The 23,235-nt window shown below is 36.5% G+C and overlaps 1 protein-coding gene across 10 annotated transcripts in view; it reads left to right on the top strand.

Moving 5' to 3' along the window:
* Nucleotides 1-23,235, top strand: part of STXBP5 (syntaxin binding protein 5) — a 112,604-nt gene that overhangs the window by 10,494 nt on the left and 78,875 nt on the right. For all 10 annotated transcript variants that reach the window (XM_057406842.1, XM_057406844.1, XM_057406841.1 and 7 more), the window contains 2 exons: nucleotides 20,829-20,910; nucleotides 21,770-21,870. In XM_057406842.1, the coding sequence (XP_057262825.1) occupies nucleotides 20,829-20,910; nucleotides 21,770-21,870 (183 nt within the window). The remainder of the gene's footprint in view (nucleotides 1-20,828; nucleotides 20,911-21,769; nucleotides 21,871-23,235) is intronic.

Here is a 23,235-nt window from a genome sequence, read left to right as displayed (position 1 = left end):
TTTGCCTATTAAACTATCTTTACCTCATGAGTTTTCTCACTTTTCTGAGTCTTTTCCCCCATCCCATGGGGTGAGAGTGGGTGAGCAGCTGCGTAGTGCTTAGTTGCTGGCTGGGGTTAAACCATGATCATCTTTTTTGGTGCCCAACATGGTACTCAAAGGGTTTGAGATAATGATAGATTTGATTGGAATGCGCTATATTAATAGCTGAATAGCAATAACAGGTATAAAGTCACTTGTCAGACCCCTGTGGTTGCCATAGGCTTTCTTGCCTTACTGCATAGTAGAGTCTAGTGCTTCTTAGTGGCTGCTGTTTGCTTTTGCTGCTTACTGTACTGCTCATTTTAGTCTGCTGTGCCTGGGAACGTTCTGGTAACAACAGTGGTGATGCTCCTGGGCTGGCGGATGACCAGGGCATTGCTGCTGTTTCTGTGCTGCTGTAACAGGAAGGCTGAAACTGCAGTGTGAGCTCAAGTCAAAGGGACTATCACCTGTGCATGACTCCATGTGGGAGCTGGATACCCCAGGTGTCTGTGGCTATGGATAAGCCCAGGCCAGAGTAGGTTCATCTCAAAGTGTCTGGGGCCATGGTTGTGTCTGTGCCAAGGGATTGTAGCCCAAGGATAAGGCCATGCTGGAGAAGGCGCTCCTTGAATCACCAGTGGCTGTGCATGAGGTCATGCTGGAACACCTTCAAGTGTGTAGCCATGGATAAGCCCATGACAGAGCAGGTACACCTTGGAGGGACTACAGCCATGGGTAAGGCCAAGCTACAGCAGGTTTACTTCTGAAGGGGCTGTGGCTGAGGTCATGGTGGGGCAGGTGCACCTAAGAGCAACTGTGGATGTGGATAAGCATATGCTGCAGGAGGTCTTTGATTGGAAGTATTATCACGTATTAATCACCTTTTTCATGTCAATGGTTCTATCATGGGCACTTGATAATAACACAGCTTACATGTTTATGAGAGGGAACACTAAGTTACTACTTCTGTTGACTTACAGTGCAAATGCAGGTGAAGGTCTAATGACATAATTGAAGTCTCTGGCAGTGATATTTGTATCACTGAATTCAGGCACAGTTAGAAATAATGAAGGTCTTGGAAATAGCTAAAATTGGAATATTTCACTAGTGAGGACTGTGGCTGAGTGGTATATGTTCTTATTTAGTAGATTTCTAAAATATGTAGCAATTCTGTCAGCCTTTGGAGACTTGTACTGAAAATCCTGATTCCCCTTCATTTTTACAAGGCTGTCATGAAATTCCTTTTTCTGTGGTGATCATTTAGCCTGATCTGACATATTGACATTCAGTTTAAGGCCCTCTACCACAAATGAGGCCCATTTTGTCTTGCAGTTAAAATCTCTCCTTGGTAAGATTTTCGAAACCTGCCTTTGTCTGAGATCTGTACAGCTTTGCAGTCTTGATCTGCATACTGGTTGTTTTAACTTAATCACTAACTGCAAAGACTTAGTCAGTTTTGAATTGCTAAGTTTCTCTTGTTGGCGGGAGGGAATGCTGGTATTGAGGCAGCTCTACCAATTGCTGACTAAGATTGATTTTAGTATTGTAAAAACTTTTCACTGACATTCAGGAGCAGATCTTCCCCACCCACTTCCTGTGGTAGTTCTACTCTCCAGCAGTGGTTCTGTACTTACAGATTTTTTTTTTTTCCATTTGTTTGACTTTCTAAGTGTCAAGAGTGAAAGTAGATTAAACTTGAAATGTCTGCTAGAAAACAGTGCAAGATGAAATACTTAGAAGAATGCAAGGCTGTGCTGACAGAGCTAATTAAAACACAGTATTTTAATTTTTGTGTAATAGCAATGATGCTGATCTTAATAATAGTTGAAAAAGTGCACTCTGAAGTGTTGCTTCAGACTTTAGTTGCAAAATCAACTACTAGATCACTGTTCTATAGATAAGTTTATAGCTTGATAGAAATAACTAAAGGCTACTTTGTTTCACTGAATGTCACAGGATTTTGTTTTGTGTCTTAAAGGTAGTAACAAAACCTGGCTTCTGTTTGGGCACCTTGAAGCTTCAATTTCCTTCTAAAATTGAGATAATGTAATTGCAGTGATCACTGCTTTCATGTCCAGAGCAAGTTTTTGTCCCATTCAAACCAGACAGTGCTCATAAGAACAGTTATTAGTGGAAAGAAAAGGTTAGGTTCACCACCATGAAGACTCTAGATCAAACTCGCCCTTTTATAATGTAGATCACATGGATTCTCCAAGAACTAGTTGTTGCCTTCTGCTCTTACAGCCTTGTGAAAGGGCTTCACAGGAAGTATGTTACCTTTGGAAACTAGAGAACCAAAGAAAAGATGCAGATCCAAAGGGAGCAAGGCCTTCGTACTTCTGTTTAGCAAGCTATTGCTTTATTTGGTGTGATTCATGGCATTTCAAGAAGGGGATTGTATTACATAGCCTCTTGAAGCTGCTGCCAGCTTGTACTTTGTATATGTTTGATTAACATTATTAGATCTTTGATTCATGTTAAAATGATACATTTAACACTCAGAGTAGACAAAATGGTAATCCAGCTGGTAGCCAATGTTTTTGATACCCTTTTCTACTAAAGGTCCTATTGTTTCCCACCTAGTAACACCAACTTATAGTCAGCAGCAACAGATGGACAAAAGCAATTTGTGGTTTTGTTTTTTTTTTACTTGCTTATTAGGGGAAAAAGAATAGAATGCTATTTTTTTTGTGATCACTTAATGTTAATTGATAGGGTTAGCATGCCTGTATTTTTCTAACATATGCTTTATCCAGTCTTAATACCTTGTTAAACAGAGCAGATGTTAATCTTCACAGTTGAAAAACATTCTTGACTGAACTTTGTAGTGTTGATATGAGAAGTACAGTTACTAAGCTTTAGTGATGCTTATTAATATGCAAAATGGGCTGCTAAGCACTAACTTGCCTGGCATTCCCTTTTTTACATGTTCCAAACTGGTGCAGCGAGATTAGCTTCACAGCTGCCCTTAAATGTCAGATAAAAAGGAAAGTCACCAAAAAAAGCCTGCAGTAAACTTCCATTTAAGTGACTAAGTATAATGAGATTTCTGCTGGCATGGTGAATATTCCCTCATTCTTTAAAATAATTAGATAGGAAACATAGCGCTCTACAAAGAAATCCTGGTGAGTTACTAACCTGTGAAGAAGGAGATGGGGGAGCTTACCTCTTTAAAGTACACGGTCTTATTAGTAATGTTTCCATGTTTTCATAAGGGCTGCTGGCCAAAGAAAATAGTATTCAAATAACAGCTATAGCAGCTACTCACACACACAAAAAAATACTAGCGTTTTTGAAAATTTGTTTTGTATTTCTCCATCTTTCAGTTAAAAAATATGTAAACAAAAATGTAAGTCCAAACATTCCCCTCCCCTGCTCCTCACCAGTTACTCACAGTTGTCTTGGACTTGATTGTTCTACTTGTTTTCTTTCAGGCATTACACACGGAAGTAATGTGAATATATTCCCAATTGTGTTAATAGCTAAAGGGAATAGTAAAAAAAAAAAAGACTTATAGATGCTTTAGAGAATGCTGTAAGGAAGAGGTAGAAATTAACTTCTGTAATATTGCTTCTTTTCTTACTTGAATAGTAAGAACTGTGGGGGCGGTTTTGTTTTCTGGTTGTGTTTTTTTTGTGGTTAATGTTGTTTTGTTTGTTTATTTTTAACATGAATACTTTTCCAATAATTTTCTGATCAAATAAATGCTGGTCTGGAAAAAAAAGGGGGGGCGGGGGGGGGGGGGGACGGGACGACATGGCATGGGAAGGGAGGAGAAATTGTGGGGAGTAGGTGGCATTTCCTGAGCAAACTTCACTGACTGATGATCTGCTCTTTCTGCTGGCAATTCCCAGTGGGAGAAGTAGCATGTCAGAAGGTGCTAATGGTGAAGTTTGGTCGCAATATATTTAGGAGCTGCCATTTTGCATTTTGGTATGTCATAACCAGAAGCGATTCCAGTAGTTTGTGATAGTCTTGTTGTGCTTAACTAACTGCACCTGTCGTTTCCAGACTACTTTTTTATGACATTTGTGCAACTTCTCTTACCTCTCATATTTTTCTATAGATAACCTGACTAAAACTTAATAAACACATCTCTTCAATACAGGAAAATTAACTGTAACATGTTCAGTGTAGCAATAGTGCTAGCAGTCGTAGGGATGCATGTTACAGCAGTTTGCAAATACAGCTCTAAGGGGAAAAAAACACTTCTACAGATCTGCAAGTATGTAGACATTACAGCTGGTGCATAGCTATAACTGGGGAGGTAAGTGATAAATATTTGAATGTATCAGTATTTGAACTTTGCAGCAGAACTGACTTGTATTTGCAGCAGACTATATTTAAAGCTAGCTCTATTTTGGTACTAGAAATTACAGTTCCAAAGGGGCCAGAAATGTGCTGGTGTATGGTTTAAATATGAGTAGATGGTAGACACTAAAAAAAAAGTCGTCTTTATAAAATAGATAAAAATGAGGCTGTTACTACTCTTTCTCCTGGGGATAAGGTCATCTGTATCAGCCTAATAAACACTAGAGGTGATCATTGTCCACAGTTCCTCTTGCAAATAGAAGCTGCCTGCCTTTCGTTTCAGTAGGCAGAAGTTGTAGAGATCCTTGCTATTTTGTTAAAATTATGGATAAGCTCTTCTCCCTTAAGTTTTCAAAAGTGACCTTAACTTATCTGTGTCTAGTGCACCCTGGCCTGGGCAGAATATTTACAGGCTTCAGCTCTTACCTTAGTGAAACCCTTTTTAAAAAAGGATAGTTCCTAAAACCAGGAGGAGGGAAATATTTGGTTGTTACCTACCTACAGGTTTTCATAACTCAATTACAGTTGAGTTGTCCCTTGCAAATGTCTTCCTTTATTTCGAAGATTGACTTGGAGGGAGAGAGGGAAGAAATCAATTCCTAGTAAGGCTGCAGAAACTTGCAAGACATTACTTCAATTCCAAGAATACTACTTAAATGTTTAGTTTGTAAGTTTTGTGTATCATTTCATAGTAATTCACCTGTCTGAAATCAAGCTGATATTACCTGAGATGTATAATTCTTACTTTATATTTAGAAATGTATTTAATGTACTATATTATAGGTAATACATACAATATATTAAAGAAAAAATTGGATTGGCTTAAGCTTTGAGGCATAAAGGTTACAGTAGTCAAAGTACAAAGCTTCAAATTGGTGGATAAGTGGATATGTATTTTTCTCTGAACCAAGTACTGGAAGTTGGCATTTTGCTTTTTGTTACCAAGCTTGCTTAGCAAACTTGGAAGAGTATAGTGACTAAAGAAAGTATCATTTTACTGTCATACAGACAATGGTGTGTTCACTTTGAGTCTTATGTTTTCCTTGTCACTGCGTTTCAAGTGGCAAGGATTTGGAGAAGGAAAAGTATAATTCCTGTGAATGCTGATCCTCCTGTAAGGCAGTCACTCCAATGATAAACAATCAGTTGTCAAATCAAGAGGGCACTCGTTAAAATATATGCTGAGCTGTTATTTAAGCAAATTTGCAGTGTAAAAACTAGGGGCATTCACTAAATGGTTTAAAAGAGCTAGACTGATTTAAAAGAGGGGAAAAACCCACCAATTTTTAGTTTGAATATAATGGCTAGTGAAATTCAAGGATCTGTGGGTGTAGGAGATGGTGTCGGCAGAGGCTGTACCAGTGCATTTTGGGAGGGGAACAGACAAACTAGCTCAATAAGCAAAAACTAAAGGGACTAGACTGGAATTTGTCCTCTAATACACCTAATCCACTAGGTTTGGAGGGTTTGGTTTGAGAGTAGAAAGGAGATAGGCTTGCGAAAAGCGGCCAGGCTTGTTTGCTCTCGTTAAAAAATGTTGAATTGCTGTTGTAGAAGACAGTGCTGGGCTGCATGGGCTTCTGGCTTGAGCCAGTATGGTGGCTCCTGTGCTCTTATTCTGGCAGAGTCCTGTTGGAGGAAAGAATTCCTTAACTATGAAGTTGTTCAACATCATGGTTGCACAAACTTCTTCAATTCATTAGTTCACACTATAGTTTTTTTATAAACACAGTTTGAAATTTTCTCAGTTTCTGTGGTTTGTTAGCAATGAAATGACCTTTGCTGCTTAAGCAAAATTTATCTGATGCCTCAACAGTTGATGAAACAGTTTCCATGATATGGTAGAATATGAAACATAGACTGTTCGTGTGGTGCAGTGGTGAGTTTTAATGTCAAGGAAGCTGGCATGAAAACCTGAGTGTGGTAATCACACAGTGATCTGATAATGTTCTCTGCCTTTGCTTTTTTGTCTGCAGTGGAGGTTACTGTTACAGTTAGAGTGCTGGGCAAGTTTAGAAAACAATGACCTTGAGTAAGTTTTCAAAGGGAAAAAATACTCTGTGCCATTCTTCAGTGTTATGTTATAGCGTGCTACTACAGTAGTTGTACCTGTTTGGCAAAAGATGCTGCTGCAGTTCTAATTTGCAAAGTAATGGACTAGCATTTTTAGGAATCAAATCTCACTTGCTGTAGGAAAGCTTATTCAAAGAGACTGTTTTTGTAAAATATTCCTGTAATTTTACTTAGTTTCAAACTTAAAATTAGCAGATTTATGTCATAAAAAAGGTAAAATATTTAAAAACATAGTTTAGAAACTTTGTCCACATAGAGTGTGTGTTTGTTTTTTTTCTACCAATCCCTCTTCCCCTCAAAGTAGAAAATCCTTTGTAGTCTGTAATTTGTCATTGTCTCCTATAGTACATTAAGAACATATAACTGTAAATTATACAAATGTGCTTAATCTGGGGTGAGTTCACTTCTGATGAAATTAAACTGAGAGATATTTAGTGTTGTCTTTATGTTGACATATGTCTTTATGTCTAATGTTGTATTTATAGAGAATCTTTAAAGATGATCAGTGTAAGTGCATTCTCTGAGTGATACTGAATTATTATGAATATATTTTCAGCTCCTAATAAGAACTTTAAAAAATATTTAGTAGTCTATCTTAGTAGCTCAGTGCTGATCACAGATATTTGCTATGCTACTTCTTTGGTTGTCTTTTTCTTTTCAAGGACTACTAATAAATGCCATTCAGCATGATATTTTTGTTGATGCTTGACTGGAATTCATGTATCAGTTTGTAGTGGTTTTTAGTAAAAAAGACTTCATGCTGGGTTCATAAAACAGGCTGCTAGTTAGTGTTCCTCTCTTCATTTGTCTTTGAGGAGGTTATAGGAAGTTATCCTTCCTTTGATAGTTGCTATTTTGCATTATTGGAAATTATTTATTAATAGAAATAATCTCTGCTTGTCTTTTGAAACCCAGTTAGTCTGACTTTATTTTACCGATTTCATTTTCTCCCTAAATGATTCTTCAGGAATATATCTTATGGTTTTCCGGTGTGCTTTTGTCCAGGGGCACTCCTGGTAGTTAATTGTAGCTGTTCCTCTGTGGTTTCAAAGAATATAGCCATGGGGGTCTGGAGTGAATGACTGATTTAACTCTTTTTCACCTCTGCTCAGGAAGTGTTAGCTTTGTGTATGTGTGAGGCTCTTGCGGAGGGATAAGGCTTGATTCTGTTGAAACATTTCTTTGGCCTGACTCTGCAGCTTCGTTTCTGCAGAATTAATTTGAAGACTACTTGTTCTCTGCAGACTTGCCAAGTTTAGTGAGTCAAGCAGACTCAAAATGTGTATGGGATTTGTAAGTGATTCTAGATTAATCAGCCTACTTCTGTCAGCCTTTCCTGGAGGCTGAAGCTAGGAACCTGGGCATTCATTGGGTAAAAGTGAGTAGTCATCAGACTTCAGGTTGCAGTGCTAGCATATCAATCAGTTTGGATTTTATTTTTTTTTCATTATCCTTGCAAGCAAAAGACTTCCAGAATTCTAGTGCTTCAAAGAATTAAAGTGAATCTGCATGGTAGAGATCCCTTTTTTGTTAGGGAAAATACACTTTTTTTTTTTTTTTTTCCTCTCCCCACTCTTAATACATGTGACTTGAGTTTATCTTTAGTGGAGTTCTTTACCATCAGGAAGTGTAATGCTTTTATTGTTTTGTTTATTTATTTATTTATTTATTTTATTCCAATTCACACATAACTCTCAACCACTGTGAACATACAACGGGATTATTTGTTCTGCTGTTAGATTGCTGTTCTGCTATGCTAACATTTAAAAGAAGAAGTAAACTTTGAATGTAAAGATAGTATTCATTCTCTTTAAACTTTTCTGGCCAGATCTTGGAAACAGTAGTTCTCCCCTGTGATTTTGTTGTTTGGTTTGTTGTGTTTTTTTTTTTTTTGTTTGGGTTTTTTGTTTGTTTGTTTTTTCTTTGTTTGATGGGGTTTTTTTGTTTGTTTGTTTTGTTTTTTTTTTTCTTTTTTCTATTAAATATGTAATATCATAGGCTTAGTCTGACAGATACCAATTTAGATGCTTAGTATTCCATCATGTATCTGAGCCTTCTGTGTTTTTACTCCTCATTATGCAGAGCATATGTAAAACTTCCACATGTTGCAACTTCTAGTGAGTTGCACAAAGTGGCTGAGAGTTACATGGCTGGTTTCCACTTGTGCTTTCTGATGAAAGGTCTTACAAAAGTGAACTTTTAAAACTATTTTCGTTTTCTATATTGGCCTGTCAGAAAAGCTGTCTGGCACTGAAACATTGAAACAAATGGATTAATCAAAATATTTTAAGCAGTGAATTACACTGTATCAGTGCAGGTTCTCCTGACTCAAAGCAGGTCTGAATATAATGCCACATTAATTTTAATGATCGGTATTTGCTGCTTGGAAACCACCTTGAGGTTGGATGATGAGTCTTGTTCCAGACAATACTTTCCTTTTGTCTGAGTCCCTGGATGTTTTAATGTTACGGAGCTCTTTTCCATGCTGGAAACTTCCCTACAAAAGGTGGGAAACACTGTCTGACATCTGTAAATTCAGACATTGACATTTAAAACCTTATTAAAGCTCTGGACTGTGGTGATAATCTACCTCAAATAGTGAGTGTTTGATTTTTATTTTATTGTATTTTGAATTTTATTTGTGGAGGAAGTTCTGTGAAGAGTGAAGATGATAGAGGTTACTGTTTTGGAAGATGTATGATTACTAAGTTTTTTAATAGTTTTATCTTTTAGGGAAGCTGCAGTCATTTCACTTTCAAGTGGTTCTCATGTGTAAATAACCTGCTGAGGATTCCAGTGGGAACCAAATTGCTTTAAAAAAAGTTCCGTACAAGTTTTGTACTTGAACAACTGTCATTTTGAAAGTTGTAATTTTTTGAGGAATCTGGCTGTACGTCTTCAAGCGCATCTTTGTGCAGACTTGCTCTTTACCTTGCCCTATTTTTACCATTTAAAAAAGAGGGAGGAATAGTGAAAATGTGAGTGTCTTCTCTTGGCATTTTGGGAGCAGGGTGGGAGTGAAGGAGATGGCAACACTGTGTGGAAAGGAAAATCTCTACTCTTTTTCTGCAGCCTTTCTTTGACTATGCAGCAAGTGTAGACAAATGCTCAGTTTTCTTTACTTGTTCAACCCTTCCCTCATTCATAATAAGTCAGAGGCCACACTAATAAATTTTGATGCATGTATGTTTTTTCTTAAGATGACCTCATTCTTGCAGAATTATTGCTAGGTATTTCAATTAAACTACAGGATTGTGGAGGAACCTTGTAATTGCTAAGCAGCAAAACAGGTTTAGCTCTGCATCTTTGAGAGCCTCAAAACTGGGATTTGTTCTATATAACATTTCCTCCAAGCCATCATATGAAGAGAATGGCATTTCCCCTTCTTTGGGGGGGGGGAACTGTTTTAGTTCTAGGAAGCGAGTTGTAATATGTGGATATTCATAATTCTAGATTGTTTTATCTAGAGGAAACAGATATTTTATCTGTGAAACCTGCTATCGTATGGCTCTATCTTGTAGTATGATTACCTGTGTGTTGTAACATTTGCAATGTTTCCTGTGATTGCAGCATTTAATGCAGAGCCTCTATTTTAGGATGTTGAGGTAATGCTGCCACCCTTCCCCTTTTGATGGGATATGGGCCTAATCTGTGTTTCTTCCTTCTTCTTGTTTTCATAAAACTCACAGCAACTATTGCCTGCAAGACTTCTTTTTTTTTAATTTATTTTTTAATTTTTTTTTTTAATCAACTTTGACAGAATAGCTCTTCAGCCTCAGTAATTGCTATCAGATGACAAGCAACTAAAACATTCTTGTAATAGCAGGGCAGATGAGCACTGCCTGAAGTATCAGAAGTTACTTGGAATCTGACAGGAACTGGAAACATACAAGGCTAAAAGATGACCAGGTTCTCTAAAATATCAAAAAAAAAAACCAAAACCCAAACCAAAACAAACCCAGCCCCTCAGTAAAGCTGGATTTGCAAGGTAATACCTTCCCTCCATCTCATAGTTAATGTGTCTACTAGAAAAACTGCAGGAAAGATGCATAGGAGAACTGCTTTGGACTGTGCTTTTCTGTTGATCTGTATTCCATCCTTTTGCAGTCTTGAACTGATCTGTAGACACTTGGAAACCTTACCATACTGTCTGAATTATGCCTTCCCAATGCTAATAAAAGCTATTTGTTTCTGACATCTACAGCCTGTACAAAACAGTAGCTCTGTGTTTATACTCTCATGGGAACCCTCTAGCACTGTCAAGTGATGCATTTCTTGGGGCCAAAAAAAGAATCCATCTGAAGTCATCAAGTACACTGAGAGAGCAAACTACAGATCTCTTGTGGCATCTGCAACGACTAAGATGGAATGTGTAGCATTGCTTTTAATGCTATGCTTCACATTTTTATATTGAAGAATTGCATGTTTTAATACCTTTTTTTTATTGTGCTGTTTAGGTTTCTCTAATGTCTCTTTGACACTATTTTAAAACAAAGTTAGTTAAATAATGTAAAACATTTAATAGTGATGTTGAGGTAGTGCATAAGCTCTTAAAAATAAATGACCATAATATATTTGTGGATATAGGAATTAAGGTTGCATAAGCACCTTCTAGGGACAATGTCAGCCTTTTAATAGTCCACCTCAAGTTGGTTTTCTGATAAACACAAGCCACAAATATGACTTCATGCAACACTGATATGCAGCTATTTTTGTGGTCTGAAATGGAGCTATGTGTAATAGTAGAGATGTCTGAACAAAGTAAAATTACATGTATTTCAACAAAACATAGTAATCACTCTTAATATTTTGACATGTAAATTCTATGAAAAAGCACAGGAAAAAATCAAACAATGTAATGAGTAAGTACTGGGTTTGCATACTGAAAATCAGAATCGCAGTTCCAAGGTACCCCTTGTCTGTGTGAGGACATGCTTCGTCTTTTGATTTTGGTGGAAGAGTGCCATCTACTGAATTGCTTGAATTGTACCTTAGTTTTTCATTTGTAGTGGTAATTTTGAGCACACCTTTGAAACTGTCACTACTACTTTGATAATAGTGAAACAATAAGTTTATCAATTCCTTTGGGGATTTGAAAACCTAAAAAATATGATGCAATAGTGGAACCTGAGGAGGCTTAAAATAAAATAGAAAACACTTAACTATTTTGCAATATAACCTTTTTAAGCATAGCACTGAGGATAGTTATTGATGGCATATATATGTTTGAGGCTTATTGTAAAAATCTTAAATTTTATCCATTCAATATGGCACTCAGGAATTCTCTCTACTTATGCCTTTGAGTAGACTTCATGGAAACTCTCTCCCTAGACCCATTTATTGCATTAGTCTCAAATTAGGACTTAGACACTGCTAGCTGAAATACTTAAAGCAGTAGCATCAATACTGTTTCTGAACGTCACTTTGGGTATTTGGAAGATCTTCCAACTTGTGTGCACTATGATTTTGGGACAGATTGTCATGTCAAATTGGTATAGACAGAGAGGTATCTACTGGCTTGATTCGGGTCTGAGTTTCTACTTTTTGGCTATATAATGGAGGTGCTGGTACTTCTAGTCTGTGACCCTCTTAGCACTTTAACAAGTGACTTTTCTGGCAAGTACTTCAAAAGGCTGCATAAAGCAAAAAATGTGCTATAACCTGTACCACTGTATTGATAAAACTCGTAGCAATAAGCTAAACTTTCTACAGAAGCTTATGTGGAAGAGAGAGTTATTTCCATCATTGGTACAAGGCAAAATGGTGTGGGAAGCATAAAGATGGGCTTAAGGCTCATCCACAAGATAAATATTGGAGGATTGTGTCCAAAGGAGGAAGCTAATATCAGTACTGAGAGACCACAGCAAACTCTGGGGGAGAAATTCATACATGTGACCAATGTAAATGTTAATATAAGGTGGTTTTTAAGACCTTTTTCTCGTCCAGATCTGGCAGCACTCTTTAAGTGTTTAGTGTGGGGTTTTTCTGTGTGGTAATTTTGTATTTTTTTTAATTTTAATCTCTTCAGTTCTGTCTGCTTTAGTCACTTGATTTTTATGCCTTCGAAAAAGTAGATATATGAAGAATGATAAATTGCATAGGTGACATAATAAAGGTGACAGATGAGGCAAAACCTGGTTTGGGATAAGAGAAAAATTAAAAAGGATGAATAGGGGTATAAAGGTAGTGATATATATGTCATATATAATATAAAAATATGAATAATAGGGGTAATTTGAGAAATAAGGCATTGGTGCCAAAAGGAAAGACTGCGAGAATAACAAGTTCTGTAAAAGGAGAGAAATATTAACTGAGGATCAGGAGGGCTGGGGGAACCACTTCAGTTTATGTAAGTTGTAATAGTACCTAAGGTCTTACTCTATATAACCTCAAAATGATGTAAAAGGTTAACAAGATACAAATGAAACTGAGACTCAGCAGGTTAGTCTAGCTACTCCTCAAATTGCAGGGAGGGGATTGAAGAATGGGCTTGTATTTGAACCAGGTTAAGATGGAATGGCTAACTGGTTACAGTTAATCTTCTGTTACGAACATCCAGTAGTCAGTGACTTGAAAATAACTGAAGAAGGTTTGTGTGGCAAGTGAGAGTTAAGGAAGGTGTTATACACTGTGTTTTGTGAATGAAGAGAGTCTTCTGGACCTAGCAAAAGAGCTGCTTTGAAATCAGAAATTGGCAAACAATAATTGATTGTTCAGGGATTGGCCATGGTCTTTGGCAAAGTTGAATTGTCCTTCTTGTTAGATAATACCTATGGTTCTTTGTGTTTTCCTAAGTTAAGATAAATAGGTATATAAATTCACTTAACATCTAGTTCAGAACATTACATTTGTTAATGCTGCTGTTGGCAATGTCTGTATAAAATATTTGGATGCTGGGCAAAGGCATCATTCTTGCTCCAGTTATTCCTCATTTCAAAGAGCATAGAATGGTCCTGCCTTAAGCCTTGGCCAAGAAGCTATGGACGTAAGAGTAAAAGCATGGTTAATTATTGATATTATAATACAGTATGTGCTACCAGAAGGATAGGATATCTGTAATAACATGTTGAAATTTGATAAAAATTAAACTGGTTTACATTGATGACAGGTGAGCAGGACTTGGAAGCTTGCAACAGAATACGAAGCTTTTGCCTCTGAAGTTTGATTAAGATCTTTCAAAATATATCATCATTCCCTGGATTTACTTATCTGTATAGGGTCTTCAGAAAAAACTTTAGTGAATTAGCAGTTTACCACACATTTCACTGCATCATGCTTAGTCAGAAGAACCGTTATGCTATTTCCTACTCTTTCCCCTTGTGTTCTATCATTCCCCTTCCCTTCCATCCCACCCAAAAAAGTACCAGATTAGTCACTGTTTTTGGCTGGTTTGCTGTTTTTGGTTTTTTTTTGTTGTTGTTTTTTTTTCATTAGTGCTGAAATACAGTTTTTTGACTAAAGTAGCAGAAGCTCTTAGTCGTAAAACCTGGATCAGAAAACAAATTGAATAAAATCAAGGAAAGCTTATAGCTTTATAGCTTGTTTTTGAAAACAGAATGTTGTTATTTTAGTCTAAATTGATGATTTTTACCTCTTCATTTAAGAGCATGCTTTGCTATTTGTGAATTGTGCATATAGAAGCTTATAATTAAAGACAATTTTTGTTTCTTGTTTGATTTTTTCTTTTTTTTTTTTTTTTTAAATCACAGGTTTTTAATCCTGTTTGCATTTGTACTACTAATTACATCTTGTTTTAATGAACGATTGCCACTCACTGGCAGTTATGAGGAAATTCTACCAAATACAGCCTTTACAGAAAATTTGCTGGCAGATCTCATAGCTGTTTGGGAAATAATGTATTTGTGCATATTTATGTAAGCAGCTTTGAAGTTTAAGGTGTACTTTGACTCCTAGCTATTATCATTATTAGAAAATGGATTGGAAATAAATAATGGCTCACTATCCATTCTCTATTGGTTTCTATGCAAACTAGTTAAAATTGTTTAAAGTTAAAATGCATAACTCTAAGCAAAAAAAAGTGGGCTTGTGCTTTAAAATTGCTGGACCTTTCTGTATACAGAAACTAGTTAATGAACTTCGAGATCTATGTACTTTGGTATTTTTCAAAACAGAGCTCCTTTCTTTAACCTATTAATCGAACACATATATATATATATATTTTTTTTTTAATGTTAACATTTAAGCATCAGAAGCCAGCTGATTCAAGAAGATGAGTATTGTTTTATAAACAAAGTGAATACTTAAGGAAGTTGATCTGTATTTATGCAGCAACTAATGTTATTTGTAGCTGGTCTGGAAGTTGAGAAATTCAGCTTCCAGGCAGTTGTGACTACACAACTTCACTGAAATTTCTAAAGCTGCAGTGGCCAAGAGCAGTAATAGTTTGCTGAAACCTGTTAACCTAATATATCTTGTTTGTAATATGATCTTATTTGTAATAAGATCCAACATCAGCAGTTTAAATACCATATCGGTTTTGCTCCTTCCCCCCCCCCCCAACAGAACAAGGACAAATGATATGCTTTCACCCCTCCCTATGAAAGAACAAACTCATTGTGTGAGATTTAAGAGCTGCTGAACTCAAATGGTATTAAATAATTTCATGATAATGCATCTCAAATACTTTTTGACAATCAGATCATCTGAGTTATGGTTCTTTATTCTCTCATGATGATTTGATATCCAAATATAAAATGTAATATTGACCTCTGTCCGAGTAATGAGGTCAAGCTGTACCTAGATATCAGCTAATTCACAGGTACTGTATTTGCACAGAACTTGCAGCCACTGTCTTCTGACTGTATCTGACATCTGCCATTTTCTTACCCTGTTTCCTTACTGTGAGTTTTCTTCCCTTCTCACACTCCTTAGCTGGCAGAAGGAGAATTCATTGCAATGGTCCAGCTGGAATTTCCATAGCAAATTGTTAATAGTAATTTGATAGTATTTCCACTTGGCAAACTTCAGTCTCAGTTCTAAAGGCCACGGTGCTGTTGTTTACGTATAGAAATGTTGATCTGATATGCTAACATTATTGTATCCTTTTGCAGACAGAAAAACTGAGACATTGGGAGGAATAAAGACTTGCTTAGCTGAGTGGTATAAACACAGCAAGATGTTATGCAGGCCTAAAGCTTTAGAAGGAAACTACTTGTATCATATCACTATTTTTTTGTAAAAATCTTTACCGTATCAGGATTGGTCTGAAGTCTGAAAATCCCCCAAAAGTATTTTTTGGTTTTTTTTTTATTGTCTTGTTTGTAGAAAAATCAGTTTTATAGACAGTGTTGACTGTAGTACTTTCAGTTTTATTTTTTTTTTATAACTGTTTTGCTAAATACCTGTATGTCTGGATAGATTGGTCTTCATAAGATTGTTTCTGTGAGATCATGCTTTTGTATGTGCAAGTATTAGTGTTAATTAGATCTAGGTGCAGGCGAGATTGAAAGTTAGGAAAGTTGCGTGAATCTGCTTTTGTGCTTAGATGTATAAGTGGACTTTATGGTACTCTGTAACTTGTAGTAAAGTTAATCTTTTGCTTTTTATCTGTTGTTGCATTGTAACCAGACTCCGCAATGATGAGTAACACCAGACAGAGTTTTAACGTTTATGTACTTCAGCTACTGTTTGGAAATCTCACTATGACTGTCTGTTTTTTCTGTTCAGTAGTTCTTGGGAACCACAATCAAAGCACCCACAAAAGTGTGTGCAAAGTAAGTGATGGTTTTGCTGCCTGTAAGTAAAGTGGAAAACTGCTACATAGCAATGACTATAGTAAAACGTGTCAGTATAATGCGTAGTCTTGGAGAACTATATGCTGCAGACTGGTACACATAAGAATACTGTGAGTTATCTACTACCCTTAATGCTTTGTATGTAATTGACATAAGTGATATGTTTTTTCCTCTAGTTGGAGATCTTTTTTTTTTTTCTTCATTAAATTGTCAAATATTTATGTACTGTGAGATGTTACAGCTACAGTTCTGAGAAGCATCTAGGAATTCGTTTTAAAAGTTGCTACAGTTTCAGATTTATCTTAAAAATCGTAACAGTGGCAAATCTGATACAGGAACATGGTCCATATCTTGTGCTGTGCTATCAAAACTTTTCATAGCAGTGTAATGAATGACATGAAGATGTGACTATCTGTGTGGTGATAGTTTTGGATGTAATTTATGTTATAAATGTATCTCGTATGTTAGGGCTTGAATTCATAGCTATACTTTTTGGAACTGCCTCCTATGTTAGATAGGTGAACTGTAGATGAAGAAGAACCTGATATTCCCTAGGTCTACTTAAAGTAACTTTAAAAAAAGCCAAGCAACCAAATTGCTCTTCTGAGGCTTTCATAAATATTCTGGAATTAGGTTTCTGTTTCAAAATGTGACTTCTTAAGGCAGATGTGTGCCAGGTTGCTTTAGTGTCGATAAGTTGTAGATAATAGTAGTACTTCTTAAAAAAATGTTTTCCGTAGAGAACTCTCATATCACTAATTGAAATGCTTTAGTTTTGTTTGGGGGAAGGGGGGGGAGGGGAGTGTAACCTTAGGCCTGAAGCTTGTTTGGAAAAATATTTTAGCTGTTGCCTTTTCTCACAAACCAAAGTAAATCAGTGTCATTATGCAATATGAAATTATTGTGGTACTGTGCTTCTGTATAACCTGCACTTATAGCAGTTATGGAAACGAATGGTGCTGTAGGACACAAGTACATTATCTCTTCCTGTTCTTAGCCACAGCTTTTGTCTCTTACTTATAGAATCATAGAATAGTGACGGTTGGGAAGGACCTTAGAGTAATCTAGTTCCAACCCCCTGCCATGGGGCAGGGTCACCTCACACTAAACTATCTCACCCAAGGCTTCGTCCAGCCTGGTCTTGAACACCGCCAGGGATGGAGCGTTCACAACTTCTCTGGGCAACCCATTCCAGTGCCTCACCACTCTAACAGGAAAGAATTTCCTCCTTATATCCAATCTAAACTTCCCCTATTTAAGTTTTAACCCATTACCCCTTGTCCTGTCACTACAGTCCCTAATGAAGAGTCCCTCCCCAGCATCTGTATAGGCCCCCTTCAGATAGTGGAAGGCTCCCATGATGTCTCCACGCAGCCTTCTCTTCTCCAGGCTTAACAGCCCCAACTTTCTCAGCCTATCTTCATACAGGAGGTGCTCCAGTCCCCAATCATCCTTGTGGCCCTACTTGCTTTAAAAAAAAAAAAAACAAAAAAAAACAAAAAAAAAAAAAAAAACAAAAAAAAAAAAAAACAAAAACACCAAACAACCCATGCAGTGAAATACTAGGGTTTTCTAGGGTTAATTTCCTAATTGTAGTGGGGACCACAGAAGCAATATTCAAATGCACAGCTGAGAAGCTAGTAATTTATCCAGTTTGTTAATATTTGGAATGGGGATGAAGCAGGAATAGTAGAAAGAAATGCTTGGAAGTGAAGAAGAAAGGAAGTGTCTTTGTTTAGAAAATTGCTCAGGGCAGACTATTTCCTCTAGAGCTACCCTGGCTCTTTGGCAGAGAATTTTTCCTGTCTACAGCATTAAAATCCTTTGTCCATCTTGTCATTATTCATTATTATTTTTTGCCTGTTTTGGGGACTACTGTGCAGTAGATGATCACTGCTTAGTACAGTGAGCTCTCTTGCCTTAAGCACGCATAGGCAAGTATAGAGGATTTGGGCAAACTGCATTGCTTGGAATGCTGCCTGTTTTGGGTGGTTGAGAAATGCTTAACATGTACCAAAATGGGCATGTATTATTATCCTTCTACAGTCAGCATTTAAGTGGCATGGTTTTTCAACTCAGCATACCCTGCAAAACTGGGATGCTTTGCTTTGCTTTGGAAAAGAAGATTAATGCTGGTTAGGAGGATGATATTAATTTGAGATGAGAAGAATAATTTTAGCTGCTAGGTGAAAAAGTGAAGATGACATAATCCTTGGGTAAAAGAACTAAATGGGACTACTGCAAGGACTATTTTTGATAGCTGTAAGCACTATAAAAAAGCCAAATTCTGTTTTCAGTTCTGCATATGAGGCTTCCACTAATTTGTCAAAAAGAAGAACTTGCTCTGAATGCTTAAAGCTTGTGTAAACTTACTCCTACTGCTGCATATTTACTGATTTCTGGAGAGAGAACTGGTGCAGGTGTCCTTGAAAATGTAAAAGAATTATTTTGTTATTTAAAGAAACGTTCAAGTTGGTTTTTTTTTTTTTTGTTGTATTAACTTTCAGAAATATTTGTGTTAGAAGTGCTTAAAGAAAACATAAGATATAATTTGAAGGTTGAAGTAACTTGAGGAATCCGTGGGCTTTTCTGTTTTTCTGGGTTTTTTCCTTGTTTTGAAGCAAAGCAGCTCTAAAGCCTTAATTCCAAATAAACTGTGTGAGTGAACCAAAAAAGGGCTACATTTAATTATGTTGGAAGCTGACATTCAAGGGATGCTTTTTTTTTGTTGTTTTTTTTTTGTTTGTTTGAAAACTACCTATGTCAGTGCAGATAAATAAGAAGTTTTATGTTTCAGTTCCTGTAAACATCTGAGTTTCATGGAAATTTCTTTTTGTCTGTTTCTGCAAAGAATTGTTAATTCAAGTGAATGCAGAAGCAAGAGCAAGGCTGAAATGAATGTGCTCTGAAAGATCAGTATTCGTTGTGGGGATATTTAGTTTTTTTTTCCTAATGCAGCAATTTGTGTAGTCAATGCATAATTAATGCAAAAGCAATGAATTTCTATTAAAAGTACTGAATTTTCATAGGAAGGTATTATATATGGGGATATCCCCACCCCCCCCTAGTTTTAAGCTTGGAGGTATAAACTATCAGTGGACTGCAGATGACTTCTTAATGCAAGAAACATATAGATAAGAATTTAAAATTCAAGGGGGAAAAAACAGGTGAGGCAGGCTGGTTCTTTAAGCCCTTCCGTGGCAGAACAAAATTAAGTTACTAATTCTGTTGAGGGAAGAATCTGGTATTAAGTTTGCTGGATTATTCAGCATCTGTATAGTGCATCTCTCATCAATTAACTGGATGTTATGCGGGTTCATTAGCCTAAGAGAAGAATACGATTGAAGTTTATAAAGTTCAGCTACTGTGTTGAAGCAGACTTGTTTCTATTGTATATATACTTACGTTTTGTCTCGTAGAGGCTGTGAAGATGTATTTGAATTTTTTTGCATGCAACCTAATAATCTGTTTAGGCTTTCAACTGTCTCTAGTTGGAATGCATGTATTTTTTATTTCTTTTTTTTTAAGAGTATCTACTTCAGTTTTGATCAACAATTTCTCAGTAAATGGAAAAAATACAGAATGGGTGAGAATTGTACTGGTTTATTAATTCCTAGTGTATACTGAGAGAGCAAATTGTACATTGTATTCCTTGGTTTGCATACATCTTTGGAATGATTTCTTTTCTTTAAAAAACTAAGGTGGCTGTCAAGAGGTGTTTAGCTCTTTGGAAAATTATATTCCAGAAATTCTGGGCATATTATAGTGATGAAATACTGGCTACTTTGTGAGATTCATCTAGACTTGTTTTTTTTTTTTTCCTGCCCTGTCTCCTAGATGTTGGACAATTTCCTGAATTCTGTATCAGAAGAAAGCAGGATAACCACATTTGAAATACAGAATCTCTGCAACTAATAAATCAATCGAGTATAGAGAATTGAAAAAATCTGTGTTGCTGCTACTTCTGCTTTTATTTAATATTCATTATGGAAATACTGAACTAATTTAAGTGTGAGAGGGAAAATGAACAAGCTTTTGTTATCTAATAGTTGGTGTGAATCCAGGAAGTCTTGATACAGAGATCCTGGAAACTTATATTATCCATAATTTCCCATTGACTCCTCCATATTTTGGCTATCGATCTTTTTATCTCTGCAGCAGATTTTTTTTCAACATGCTTTGCATTATTCAGTTCTTCCATCTGTAAGTAGTGCTTAAAAGGAGAGAACTCCTTTAAAACTTGAAAAATTTGGTAATTTTTATTATGATGCTTATTTAGTTTAATAAACTAAATTTTTATACTAGCTCTGATATTTAACACTAGGGAAATAACTACTTCATTATTCTGTGTTCTGATTGATGAAAAATCCTTTAAATAACTAAGTTAAGCAATTATAGGTAATTTTCATATTACATGGAGATAAACAAGGTGGGCCTTGTAACCTTTTTGTGTTCCTTTGTGTTGTTTATAAATTATTTTTTGTGGTGATTACTCAGATCTCCATGGTTAAATATGTTGGGTGCTCTAACTAGAGGCAGGATGTTAACTTGTCCGAGTGTGGTCTTAGTGACAATGTTGGTTATGGTGTTTGGTGTTTTCTTATGTTTGTTTGTTTTCCCTCTATGTCTCATACAACAATTATTCCTTAATGGTACCAATTCCAGCTTTGGTCGGCCAGGAGTTGAATGCTACTGCCAACATGACAGTGGAGCTGCAGTAATTCAGCTTCAGTTCCTGATTAATGAGGTTAGTAAAATGATGTACATATTCCATAATTCAGAGGGGACTGTTTTTTCTTCAATTTCTCAGCAAGTAAGCATCAAAATCAGCTAACACAAGTGCCTCTAAACATGAATGGCAAACAGTAATAGCAATTACAAATTCTTTTTATACTTTTAGTAAATGCTGGACTAACTGCTGAAAATCTTTGTCTCTAGAGTACTCTTGCTAGAAGCAACAACTTTCTTCCTAAGAACACTTATTCATATAATGAACATCGCAAGTTAGCTCTTGTAGTAAATAATGTTTACAATAGTACTAATAGTTTCAGTAAGTGGTTCATTTTATTTCAGTAGTTATTGTTTTAAACATGAACTGAGCAATGATCCCTAATCTGATCCCTCAGTAATTTCACATATATTTTCTTTCTCGCAGTGTAGCAGCCAAGATGTGACAGCAGAGCTTTTCTTGAGCTAGCTGAGGCCAGATTTGTAGAGGGGTTTCTAGCTCAGAGGAATGGTGAAGTCAAACTTCACTAGCTTTGTTAGCATATAGCTATTAGCAGCTGAATTCATTGTGTAGTTTTTTTGCAGAGATTGGACATGAGGGAACTGATGTACATCATGCATGGGAAAGCTGCTTCTTCCCCATCACCCCTCAGTATAGCACTGAACCAGATGTGGGTCAGCTGAATGACATGTGATCACATCAATTATCTCATTGCTAGTACTTAAACCTTATATGTGCTATACTGTTGATGTGCATGTTTATAAATAGTTTTTTTTTCATCCTGGTAGCAAATATGCAATGTACTTCCACTATGAAGATGATATACTGTTAGTAGGTTTATGAAAATAAGTTGACTAAAACTTTTTCTTTCCTATAGGGAGCTCTTGTGAGTGCCTTGGCTGATGATACCTTACACCTGTGGAACTTACGTCAGAAGAGACCTGCTATACTTCATTCACTCAAATTTAACCGAGAACGGTAAGGATTTGGTTATTATTCCTTTGCCCCTTAACATCATTCTATGTGCTATTGTAAGTAATGCAGTCCAGTTTATAACTTGTTACACTGTTGAAACTGGATTTACATCCCATTTGAATTGCAGGCTGTTAGGACCCAGTGAATAGACACGCTAGTAACCTAAAATGAAATGACTTTCTATCATTTTGTATATTGCATTGTTGAACATGAATTTTCTCATCTTTAAAAAGTGGAGGGATAGAAAACCTTCAGTGTATGTCTCCAAAGGAATTCTGTAACAAGACAAAGTGTGTGCATATATGTGTATGTCTGTGCACCAACAACACAAAACTAGTTCAATTTTTTAGTTAGAAGTTTTTCTCCCCCTTGATGAAAAACAGGAATTCTGCAGTGTTAGAGCCCCTGTGTGTATCAGAGAAGCTGAAAACAACATGCATTTTGACTAGCAATTTAGAGACTAACAGTGTAGTAAGCAGGCTAGGGTGATACTTTAAATTTCAAAAAGTCAGAAGATTTAACTTCTGGGAAAAAAAAAGTAAAAATGTGGTTTTATTTTGTGAGTTTTGGTTTTTTTTTGTTGTTTATTTTTAATAACAAGTAGTCTTTCCTTTTGGGAAAGTAGTTCTTTTGTGGTATGGGTGAAGTCTCAGCTGGAATGCTATGTCTGCTTTTGAGCAGAGGTGGACTGCTTGGTGAGCTCAAAGGATACTGGCAAGAATACAGAATCGTCTGAGTTGTGCCTCTGTTGAACAGGGCAGGAAGTAATCAGCTTTAAGTAATGGGTAACAGCAGAAAGAGGAAGTTAAATATTTATGTAGAACTTTCTAATGTCTAAAGTTGAAGCAAAGTGCTAAACAGACTGATGGGTTATAGAGTAACCTCATGGTTTTAAAGAGCAAGTTATACGTAAATTTGTTAGGAATAACTTAAATGCAGGTTACTGGAGGTTTTGGGGCTAGAGGACTAAGTCCCTTTTGAGGTTGTTTCTATGATCACTGTGCATAAACTTTTTACCAGGACCTGCAGTGATATGATAGGACAAGGGATAATTAATTATTTTAAGCTGAAATAGAGTGGATTTGGATTAGATATAAGGAAGAAATTCTTCACTATGAGGGTTATGAAGCACTAGAAAAGGTTGGCCAGAGAAGTTGTGGCTGCCCCATCCTTGACAGTGTTCAAGGCCAGGTTGGACAGGCCTTTGAGCAACTTAGTCTAGTGGAAGGTGTCCCTGCCTATGGCAGGGGTGTTGGAACCAGATGGTCTTCAAAGGCTTCTTAAGAACCAAACCATTTTGTGATTCTGAACTCTTCTGCACCAAATATAAGGCTTTGACAGAGCAAAATTCTCTGCCCCAAGGGAGTG

This window comes from Pezoporus wallicus, unplaced genomic scaffold (genome assembly GCF_028554395.1).
Source record: "Pezoporus wallicus isolate ANWC-B61680 ecotype Strahan unplaced genomic scaffold, APGP_CSIRO_Pwel_v1 scaffold_6362, whole genome shotgun sequence".
NCBI classification, from domain to species: domain Eukaryota; kingdom Metazoa; phylum Chordata; class Aves; order Psittaciformes; family Psittacidae; genus Pezoporus; species Pezoporus wallicus.
This window is presented reverse-complemented; position numbering and strand designations above follow the sequence as displayed.